General features: G+C 39.8%; 1 protein-coding gene across 6 annotated transcripts in view; it reads right to left on the bottom strand.

Moving 5' to 3' along the window:
* Positions 1-12,061, bottom strand: part of ASXL3 (ASXL transcriptional regulator 3) — a 128,253-nt gene that overhangs the window by 93,638 nt on the left and 22,554 nt on the right. For 3 of the 6 annotated variants that reach the window (XM_090137515.1, XM_090137513.1, XM_090137512.1), the window contains exons 2-3: positions 11,114-11,177; positions 9,273-9,355 (exon numbers count right to left, since the gene is read on the bottom strand). In XM_090137515.1, coding sequence (XP_089993641.1) covers positions 9,273-9,328 — 56 coding nt within the window. In that variant the 5' untranslated portion in view covers positions 9,329-9,355; positions 11,114-11,177. The remainder of the gene's footprint in view (positions 1-9,272; positions 9,356-11,113; positions 11,178-12,061) is intronic. The other 3 variants (XM_090137514.1, XM_090137516.1, XM_090137517.1) reach the window with 1 other exon arrangement.

The following is a 12,061-nucleotide window of genomic DNA, read 5'->3' as shown; positions in this document are numbered from 1 at the left end:
TAGATTGTAATCACAAAAATGATATAGGTACGATTATAGAAGTTACAATCCCATGTTTGGAATGCCGCAAGAGGAATCCCATCCTATTTTACCAGGTTAGGCTGTACTCTGGCTGGGAGCAGCAAGACAAGAAGAAGCAAGCCTGAGATTTTCACATGGTGAAAACGTTGTTAACACAACAGCCTACTAAACCGAGTGGCTCACTGCTACACCAGGACAAAAAAGTGTTTCAAAAGAGATGTCTGAAATGAAAAGCAGGTAAAACTGAAAGATCGTTTCTTTCACTACTCTGCAGACAAAAGTCACGTTTATAGAGGCATAAGGAAAAACCTCATAATGTCAGGCAAAAGGATGTGAATGGCTGTCTTGCGCTTTTCCCATCAAAGTTTCCTTTCTGCCCGTTCCTGGGAATAGCTACCTTCAAGACAAACCACCACTCTCCTTCAGCTGAAAGGCTCCCAAGTAAATTCTATTAGACATACACAACCACAGAAGCCTTTTAACTGTCTGTGCTCTTCCTTTAATGATCAAAGTCTTGAGACAAGAAACTGTGGTTCTTTCAATGAAATTTTTAAGAGCCTGTGGTTATTAGAGAGCACTTGATTTTTTTTTTTTCTTCTAAGCGAATGATAAAAACAACGACTTGTTAATAATTAGAGATCACAATGACATCTTGGAATTACTTCACAAAGAAAGGAAGTAAAAATTTCTGTCTACATGCATACGCAATAAAACAAGGAACTCAAGGTAAACAGGAGAAGAGTGCAGCCAGCTCATTTAGCCTATTTACAGAAACTGCAACATTCAGAAAGGGCTTTATTTTTAAGTCAATAGCTCTAAGGATGAAGTATTCAAAGGCTTAAAGAGACACTGTGAAAAAGATCAAAGGAATCAAAGGTAAGGGGTAATATTTCCAAGGGTATGATCTCACTTCAGAGCTACAGACAGACTGCAGATTGTGTGTTTCACTCCACTGATGACTGCTCAGCAGTTCAAAGTATCTAACCCACCAGTTTAATATTTCTGCACAAAGAGTGAAAAGCTAATAAGAGTATTTTGAGATTTATTAGGGTCATACTTTGCTGCTTTCCTAGGCTCAATAGACTTAATGTATTATGATATAATTCATGATAGATATTATCAACAATGTGAAGAAGAAACAGCATTAGTGCCAGTGGCAAGAAACTCTTTTCACTCTTCAGAAAGTCTACTGTCACAACAATAAATCAATAGATAACTTAATCTTGCCTAGAAAAATAGAAAATATGCAGAGGGAAAAAAAAAAGAAATTAGAACTAATGCCATAATTCTTGAAATGAGGATCAAAAAAGAAATGCCAAAAGAAAGAAGTTTAGGATTCCTACTAGTAAATGAAAAATGGGCCAAAGAAGAGGGGTTTTTAGCCTCTTCTTGACGCTTCTACACGGTACTAAGGGACGCTGTTTACAGATGGGTCTTTGTAGGTCACGTTGATGGTTGTTGGTCTTCTATGATCTCGAAGGTCTTTTCTAACCTAGATGTTCTGTGCCACTATGAAAATGTCTTGACAAGACAGAGGTCAGTTGTCCCAGCTGAACAGCAAAATTATTATGAAATCATCCCATTCTAGGGTTCACATTCTTGAGTTTAATGGAGGAAGAAAATAAATAGCTAGCATAGCTGTGGGCTAAAGTTACACTTCAAAAATTAAACATTGCTTGTTCCATTTTGAAAGTTTATTGGCTTTTAACTTGTCCACTTTCATGTCTGGAAAAGATTTTCAGTACAAGTCAATTTCCCAGCCTTACCAAGCAAGGGGGAAAAGAAACTACAGAAAAGCCAACACATCATCTATGGCTATTAGCATCACACATTTATCAGAATTTGGCTGGATATTTTCCTCTGGGACTCACACAATATATATTGCCTTAGTACTGCAAATCAATTTTGAAAAAAATCATAGAAAAACAAGTATCAAGGGAAACACTAGTTCATTTCCTTCATTCAAGGCAGGATCAATTGATTCTACAAAATTTCTGACAGATAAGTCACTAAAATGATTTTAGAGAGATCTACAGATCTGTCACATCTTTCTCACAGCTTATGACAGAACTCGGTTATACCTATTAGAAAAAAAAATCTTCTTACCATCTAATCTCAGTCTTTCCTTGCTACAATTTAAAAACCTTATTTCCTGTCCATATCAGACAGGCAGAGTAATGTATTCCCTTACTTTTTCCCTATCTTTAATGTATCCAAAGACTTACTGTGTCTCAACTCAGTCTTCTCTTCCCTAATCTATACACTTAATTCATAGTAACTTCTGTCCTATTTTTATCTCCCTGATAATTTTAAAATGTCTTCTGTTGGCCCTGGCCTCCCTGAAGTGTACTACCCTAAAGAGAAGGGACTAGATCATTTCTCATGCTCCTACAAGCAATTTCTGGGTAATGACAAGAAAGGGGAAAAAAACAAAGATGGTATTAAGATCAGAATTTTTTAGAAGAAGAAATCAGGAGAACTCCAGAGAGCAGCTTTTTTTTTTTCTGAGAGAATCAGCAATTTTTTTTTTAAAGCACATGACCTATTTAAATACACCGCTCTGACTCCACAGGCATCCCTTGGAGGGGGGAGAATAAAATAAAATGGCACAGGCACAGCGAAGCATCTGGCAAGTTCCTGGACTGTGTTAAGGACAAAAATCCTTAAATAGAAGATTTAAAAAGCTGTTAGGAAGGAAGGCAGCAGTAGGTTTGATTCAAATCAGTGGGAAAGATGGAGCATTCATGAAGGAATGATTCTTTAATTTTAGGAAAATAAGGAAGAACGCAAAATTAAGAAAATGAGCTTCAAAAAAAATTAAACTTCAGGCAACTCAGAGAACTGATGTGAGAGATCTCTAGCAAAACCCTTTTCATCCATGAGGCAAAAGGACATTTCTGTAAGTGCAAAAGTCAACAGGACTGGCTGCTCTTCAGTGAAGAGAGTGGCACTATACACTCATCCCTGAAACAGAGGAGCATCAGCATCTTTTCTTTTTTGGCACATAATTAGAAAGATGTTATGCTTAAATACCTAAAAAAAGATAATACCAAACAGAAAAAAATGGATTAAATAACAAAAATGTTAGATGTTGTTAAGTCTGTTTAAATTTACCATAAGGTATTGAGAGCTGACTGGATCAGCCTCAGAATTATTAATAGTTATTTTTGAGAACTTCTAAGAGCAGCAGTGATTCCAAAAGACTGGAAAACATTCAGTAACTAGCTTTAAAAATTGGAAAAAGGATGGGGCAGGGAACTAGAGACAACAATTTAAACTCAGTTCTCCCAAATATGGAATAAAAATAATCTGGAAGCATTCATGAGATAAGAAATTGAGTAATACATATATCTGTCAAGAAAAAATTACTTCAAATCTGTGAGAAATATCCTTTCTGACACAGTACCAGACTCTGTAGAGAGAGAAACAGAGAGGGTATCATTTACCTCAAACCCAGTAAGCTTTTTGACATTGTTTCTCATGGGATTTCCATAAGCAAAGGAGAAAAAAGATAGCGCTACAAAAAGAAACAAGTTCCAATACACAAGCAATGCTAAATTTGGAAGGAATGCAAGCATACTAAATGCAAGACTACACAATAAAACAATCTTCATAAATTTGAGAAAAACATATGCAAAAAACTTGAAAACAATTTATTAAAACAAAGAGGGAATTCTAAACCTATACAGTAACATCAAAAATACAAGACAGACAATCATCAGCAGGGTGAACTGCAGAAGAGAACACTGAGGTTAGAGCTGATCACAGAATCATCAGGGATGGAAAAGACCTCCAAGATCATCTAGTTCAACTGTCCATCTACCATCAGTATTTCCCTACTAAACTATGTCCCTTAGTACCAAATCTAAATGCTTTCCTGAACACCTCCAGAAATGGTGAACTCAACCACCTCCTTGGGCAGCCTGTTCTAGCACCTGACCACTCTTTCAGAGAAGAAATTTTTTCTGATATCCAACCTGAATCTCCCCTGGCACAACTTGAGACCATTCCCTCTCATCTTATTGCTAGTTACACAGGAGAAGAGGCCAATTCCCACCTTGCCACAACCTCCCTTCAGGTAGTTATAGAGAGCTATATGATCTCCCCTGAGCCTCCTCTCTTCTCCAGACTGAATAATCCCAGTTCCCTCAGCTACTCATTATAAGACTTGTGCTCCAGTTTCCCCAGCAGCTTTGTCGCCCTTCTCTCATTGTGCTCAAAGGCCTCAATATCTTTCTTGTAGCGAAGGGCCCAAGACTGAACACAGTACTCAAGAGCCTCAACTGGCCCAAGTACAGAGGGATGATCACCTCCCTGCTTCTGCTGGCAACACTACTTCTGATAAAAGCCAGAATGCCACTGGCCTTCTTGGCTACCCGGGCACACTGCGTTGAGTTGAGCATCAACCAACATCCCGACATCCATTTTCTCTATACATTCTTCCAGCCACTCTGCTCCAAACCTGTAGCATTGCCTGAGATTGTTGTGATCAGAGTGCAGGACCTGCCACTTGGTCTTGTTGAACTTCATCCCACTGGCCTCAGCCCAGCTATCCAGCCTGTCCAGATCCCTCTAAAGGGCCTTCACTCCCTCAAGCAGATCCCCAGCTGGGTGTCATCTGCAAACTTTCTGAGGGTGCACTCGATCCCCTCATACAAGCCATCAATAGAAATAATGGACAGGCTTCAATATTGACCTCTGGGGAACACAACTCATGACTGGTCACCAGCTGGATTTTATTCCATTCACCACCACTCTGTGGGCTTGGTGATCCAGCTAGCTCTTTACCCAACAAAGCATGTATCTGTCCAAGCCATGGGCTGCCAGCTTCTTCAGGAGAATACCATGGGAGATAGAGTCAAAGGCTTTGCTGAGGTCAAGGTAGACTACATCAACAGCCTTTCCCTCATCCACCAGGCAGGTCACTTGATCATAGGAAAGAGATTAGGTTGGTCAAAAAGGACCTGTCTGTCTATCATGAACTCATGCTGGCTGGGCCTGATCTCCCAGTTTTTCCACACATGCCATGTGATCTCACTCAAGACAATCTGAACCATAACCTTCCCTGGCATCGAGGTCAGGCTGACAGTCCTGCAGTTTCCCAGATCCTCCCTACAACCCTTCTTATAGATCAGAGTCACGCTGGCAAGCCTCCAAACCCCTGGGACCTCAGCATAACAAAGTGCAAGGTTGTGCAGTTGGGTGAGAGTAACCCCAGATATGTATACAGACTGGGAAAATAACTTGAGAGTAACCCTGCAGAGAAGGACCTGGGGGTCCTGGTGGATGAAAAATTGAACGTGAGCCAGAAGTGTGTTCTTGTAGCTCAGAAAACCTGGGATCCATCAGAACAGGGGTGGCCAGCAGGGATAGGAAGGTGATCGTCCCTCTCTTCTCTGCCCTGTTGATGCCCCATCTGGAGTATCGCATCAAGGTCTGGGGGCCCCAATACAGGAAAGATGTGGAGCTGTTGGAGAGTGTTCAGAGGAGGGGCTGAGATGAGCAGGGGGTTGGAGCACCTCCCCTACAAAAGACAGGCTGAGGGAGATGGGCTTGTTCAGCCTGGAAAAGAGAAGGCTGCGAGGAGACCTCATTGCAGACTTCCAGTATTTCAAAGAGAATTATAAAAAGGAGAGGAATAAACTTTTTACTCAGGTAGACAGCGATACGTCAAGGGGAAATGATTTTAAGCTCAAGGAGGGAAGGTTTAGATTGGATGTCAGGGAGAAGTTCTTCACAGAGAGAGTGGTGAGGTGCTGGAACAGGCTGCCCAGAGAGGCTGTGGATGCTTCGTCCCTGGTGGCGTTCAAGGCCAGGTTGGATGGGGCCCTGGGCAACGTGGTCTAGCACAAAATCTGGAGGTTGGTGGCAAGGGATTGGAACTTGATGATCCTTGCAGTCCCCCTTTCAACCCAAGCCATTCTGTGATTCTATGATCCTTGCTTACCTCTCCCTCAAGTTGCATAGCCTCAAACCTATTATGGAGGAATACCTAGGGAAGAGAGGTAGATAGGGAAGGAGTCTCCATGCAATGCCAAACTGGGACCTGTTTCCACTCCTCATCCTTTAGGCTCCTTCTCTCTGCCCTACAGTGACAGGGCAGGGGCTCCATCACTGGGATGTATCACCCTAGTGCCTTTCTTGCAGATGTGGCAAGGAGTTACTCTACCAGTCTATCTCTTGCTCACACTTCCTGATGCTCCTTAACCTCTCCCCCTCCTTCTTGAGCTCTGCCATCACACTGAGCAGATCTTCCACCTGCTCACACTTCACACAGGTGGTATCGCTGCTGCCCTTCACCAGTAGCAAAAGGCTCATGCACTCCCTGCAGATGGAGATCTGAACAGCCACATTTTTGGACAGGAACTCCAGGTCACAACACTCTTTTTGGCATGAGCTCTCTGCCTAGTGAAAACCATGGCTAGATTTGTTGTCTGGAGGCAACCAATAGGTGAGCATATATTCATAAATATTCTCACTCCCCCCCACTTCGCCCCAAGAACACCATGTATTTCTACATCCCCAAAAGGTTTACCGTACAAGTTTTTAATACTTCTAGGTAGCAAAAGAACTGCCTGCCAGCTGATCATTTGGCAACTGACCATCACAGCAGGAAGGAAGATATTTAAAGAAACAAAACTGAACCATACATCCCCCAAGACATGTGAACCTAGTTAAGTGTATGACCTCTCACATTACATTAGTAGCTTTTGATTTTAATTCCTAACTTATATCTGCTTTGCAACTTTGAAATTTTCCTCCTATTGTATTTAAAAATTTCAGTAGGGAAATGTAAATGTAGATCTTGGATGTCTTTATTGCAAACAAACAAAAGAAAAGCCTGAAGAGTCTGATAGTGTATTTTTAAAGATTACATGTAATGACTACAATGAAATTGCTGAAATTCATATGTTATTCATTCAGCTTTACTATCACAGCAAAAAGCTTTAGATTAATTACTGCTGCAATATATTTGAAGAATGACTAAGCCAACTAATCTCATTCATCTATAAATGGAACAGCAGAAACAAGAATTTTTGAAGAACTTCATTTAGGATTGCCAAGGTTCTACTGACAAAGATAATCAGTATAAAGGAATTAGCACAGTATATTAATGTAGTAACATACTGCTGGCATAAGTCCAGACTTGGAAAAATACACAAATCATTACAGAATAAAATGTGCTAGCTCCATTCTAAGGCTTATGACTACATGACTGCATATCATAAAATCTACATTCTTCAGTCGTCTTAGCTGGCTGCAGCTTAAAGACCGAGAAGGATCAACTTCAGTAATAACAAAGGTACCACACTGGTAGAAATATACTTTATCAAGCTCTGCAGTTTCTTTCAGTAAGTGGGAGACTTTAGACTTAAGTAAAATTTTGCTTTCACAGTCCTAAGTGCAAAGGCCCAATGAACAAAATATGTGTATGTCCTTCTGATAGGCATCCAGACAACTTTGCAAGTTTGTGCTTAACTAATATTAAAATGTTACAGAAACACAACTCTTGAATAAGATCAGAAGCTAAATGAGAAACTAAGCACTTTTAAAATTAAAAATAAAGAATCAATATCTTTCTTTATTAAACTTGCACAATTTAGATTTTTTACACTAAACAATGCAGAATGACCTAGCATGCAACTTCACACCATTTTTCACAATTGAATAAAGAATGTTCATTTGTATTCTTTTTCCCTTATCTACATACTCGTTGCCACATATAGCATCCTGCAATAAACTGCATATTCACATACACCAGCATATACCATGAATAAAAATCAGGCCAGTATGAACTTCAAATTCCTTCCTGTTTGCCTACAATCCTCAGTAATTAAAATACTTAGGTAATGAAAGAGAAGCTCTGGTTTTGATGCTCTTTAAAGGAATCTTTATCCTATTATTTATTCGGCAGCAATTCTACATTTTCTATATTTAAAACATATAAAAAATGCTGCCTTCACTACCTCCCATAGGTTTTGCATACAAAATTTTATTTACGCACTGTCTAGGGAAACAAGAATTCTTAAAATCACAAAGAAATACTATTATCAGGCATGCAAGCTGCTCCCATACAGTTGTCTCGTATCACAGGAAGTAAGAAGAAAGCAATCTATTCACTGCTGTGAAAAACAGTATCTTAATAAAAACAGATTTTTCTTTTTTTTTCAGTATGCAAATCTTTGCAGTATAACACATGTCTGGACATTCATTTTCAAAAGCTTTCATTCCCTTGTTTCCTTGGTATTGCCAAATATACTTCAAGAAACTTCTTGGCAAGAACTAATGCATTTCATATCTGTAAAAAGGGGGAAAATCAACTTGTACACCATCTTCTTTGCACTTTCACCAACAAACAGACATTATAAGCGTGTTATGATGATACTAAGAAAGCAGTTTGTAGTTATGCTCTGCAAATGACCACTCTGAGCATTCTGCTTCTTAGGAACAATAACAAAATTCAGTAAAAATATATCCCATTGTTAAGCCCAGTTCAAAAAACAAAAATTCAGAAGTAATGGACATAATGCTTTACTACGACTCTACAAAGCCTTTGAAGTTCTCTTTCCCTACATTTTAGGTGCCATAATAAAATAATATAATTTAAATAAAGCAAATGTCTCCTTTTGCTTTGAGACAGCAACATGTAATGATTAAAAATTATTTATTAGAACAGTGAAATTTTACTGTATCATTTGGAGGACAGGAAACTGCATCTTGTGGAAGACCATCACCAAGCAGTTTTTCTATATTTTATTTCTTGCCCATGTTTCCACTTGTGGGTCACTAGAAGATCTAGATCACTTTTGAGGAAAAGGAAACAGTATGCTCATCTGAAGCAAACCATAGTTATCTGATTCAAAACGTAATGGAGGCAATGGAAGGCCACTCTAGAGTTCCACAGGCTTTGGATAACCCACCTAACCTCTAACAGCTTAATGGTGCTAAGCCTGGGGCTTTAAGCAAAAGTAAACAGCACCACTGCTCTTTCTGATCAGATCCCACTGTCTTTCTGAAGAAGCCATTAGACTGGAGCCGGCCTATAGAGGCCATTAGACAGGTACACAGTTAAGCCAGCCACTTACCATTTTAAAAGCTTTGGACTAACTAAAAAACAAAACCCATCAGCTGTATTTCCCACCTTGGTACTGGAAATTAATTCAGCCATTAACAAACACATTGTGTTTTGTGAACCATTCCTAGACAGTTTTCGCAGAGACAGTAAAAATACAGAACAAATAAACACTGACCTTGTTTCTTTTAGCCCTTCTTTCTGAATGACTTCCAGTATTTGTTTTGCGGTCATTGGTGAGTTGGGATACTTTTCCAATGCCTGAAAATAAATAATAAATGTATAAGTGACATGACAGCTGTCCTGTGGATCTGTAAGGTTATAAACCATGTAGTTCATATACAGTCATTTGCGAAAGGCAGAGAACGCTAGTCTTCAGATCGGAGTCCTTTGTCTGCTGGAAGGCCAGATATAATCCAAGAAACTGCAGCAAGACTCAGAGTTACTTGCTGCTTGTGTGCTTCATCTGCTATATCGCCTGGGAAAAATTCTTACCAGGTTCCATATGAAGAGTTGAAATACACAACTATTTTGATTGCAAAGCAACAGAATTTCTTTCAAGGAGAAGGGAAAATAAAACAAAAAGCGAGTAACAACAGGGCATGCTCTCCTCCCTCTTTTTTTTTTTTTTTTTTTTTTAATTACTTCAGAAGTATCTGAGGCCACTTGAATATTTGACGCTTAGGTTTTATTGTCACCTCAGAAACAAGAAAAGAGAAGTGACTCAGCTAGGGTAAAATGTTCTTTGTTTCTAAAAACAGTGAAAAATGAAGTAGTCAGAACAGTCACAGCACACAAGATGCTACATGACAGAGAGCAATGTATTTTTCCAGTTCAACTCAGTTTTCCACTCCTTTGCCTTTTCCAATCAAGCCCGAAGTAACTCATTCCTCTTTTCACATACACTCATTTTGTACAGAATTTTCTGGTTCCCCACTTCCTTTTGTTCCGATCATTTTTGAGCTGTTAAACAAACAGCCACTCTTCTGCTCAGGTGAAGTGCCAGACTGACAGCCCTGAAAAGGAAACTTTTCAATCAGCAGTAAAAGGTGTGGCACAGGCAACAGCAACACAAGCTTCCCAGAGCATCTCACCAACGTTATCTCAGCCAGATCCTGCATTTCCACCATGGGTAAACAAGACACCAGTTCAGTTTCTAGTCTTGCCTGATCCTGAGCTTCTCTCTAGTAGTTACCAAAGAAAAGCAATTGTGCAAGTTGCTACTACTGTGTGGATACCTGCCCACTAGAAACTGGAGCCACCAGCAAATCATATCACACTTGTCAGCAATCTGTGAAGGGAGCCAACCAGGGCTATAATTCAAACAGCTCATACAAAGCCAAAGCCTCTCTGCTCACTACCAATTGACCAGCACTGCCCACTTCCATCATTTTATAATTCTAGCCTGCTGCCTGTTCTTCCCTTTCTCATCCAAAACACAGTTTACCAAATCCTTTGGTTCTTTTCTTGCAGATGAGCTTCTTATCCTTTAACTTCCAGCTCCACAAAGAAAAATGCAGAAGTGAGGGCTGCACTAGAAATGGTCTGGGAGCTGAACTGAGCTTATCTCGTGTACATCAATAGGCAAGATTCAAAAGGGACCTGTCAGGAAAGGAAAACCGAAAGGTGATTTGAAAGGAGAAAGAAAAGTGGATAGGAAAGAGTATGACAATGAGCAAGTACAGAAAGAACTGTGAAGAGAAAAGGGCCACTGCACAGCAGTGCAAGAGAAATGGTATTACATATTATGGACAGAACGACAAAACACATGACACTGAAGATTAAGATGAAGATGAGAATTGATTTACATATAGGAAAAAATTGAAAGTTTGACCTTCGAAAAGACAACAAAGGGACAAAGTCAAATGAGAATACACCAAAACACAGGGAAAAGAAGGGAACAGAACTGAACTGGGAACATTCCAGAAGGCAAACTGGAAAGAACAGAAGAGGAAAACTACACTGTACTGGACACAGCTATGAAGGAAACTGTTTGCACTTGAAAGCGGGGTTACTCACTGTGGAGGATTCCCTGTTTCTCTTCCTGAGTACAGGCCCCTCAGCACACCTGGGCAGCTCCTCCCTGCAAGTGAGAAAATTTGGGTAGCCCTGTCCCCTTCTCTACAACATCACATCCTACTCTGTAGAGTCAGTCAATGAGCCAAGTGTTACCATGTGTGTTTGAGTAACGGGAAGGAAACAATAAGAGTACGCAAACATCAGCAGTCCCCCATTCTGGACAATGGAGAAGGGAGAGCAGTTTGTGCTGAGGAAGCTGCACTGAACTGGTTGTGGAAACAATGGCCAGACAGAGGGATATGGACGATCATCTTCACTGAACAACAATGAAACCAACAAGCAGGATGCATAACACTACTACAGAAAGTTTAACCAAACCCACAGGGCAGATTTCAAATACCACAGTATGAAGAGAACACATTCAGGGTATAATGACAAACTGAGACGCGGAGTATGTCAGACAGGCTGACCGTGCCGGAGCAAACAATTGCCCATTGTGTGGACTTATTTTACTGCTGGACATGTTGCCTGGGCTGCAGTTCATACACCCTATGAATTTAATTCTCTTCATCTAACCCTTTAAACAGAGGCCTGTTATTTAAAGAACTCTTCGTATCCTAACTGAAAAGCATAAATTCTCCAATTCAGACACTACTTAATTTGAAAACCATTTCTCAGGCACTTGATTAAGTTTTCTTTATCAGAACAAAGATTAATTTAATAAAACCTTAACTAGGATGCCTCTTTCTACCTCCTCCATCTTGTACTCTCCACTTGTAACTTTTAGTCTAACTATTTATCACAGTAAAAAAAAAAAAAGAATTACTTAAAAAACCATTTTAATGACAATCCCAATATTTTCTTCCCCCTAGTTATGGAAAATAGCGCTGGAGAATTATTTAAGAGTCTGTGAGCTAATGAATACACTGAACCGATAATTGCACGAGT

Source organism: Phasianus colchicus, chromosome 3 (genome assembly GCF_987193195.1).
Source record: "Phasianus colchicus chromosome 3, bPhaCol1.hap1.1, whole genome shotgun sequence".
Classification (NCBI taxonomy): domain Eukaryota; kingdom Metazoa; phylum Chordata; class Aves; order Galliformes; family Phasianidae; genus Phasianus; species Phasianus colchicus.
The sequence above is the reverse complement of the archived record's forward strand: the minus strand, read 5'-3'. Positions and strand labels throughout refer to the sequence as shown.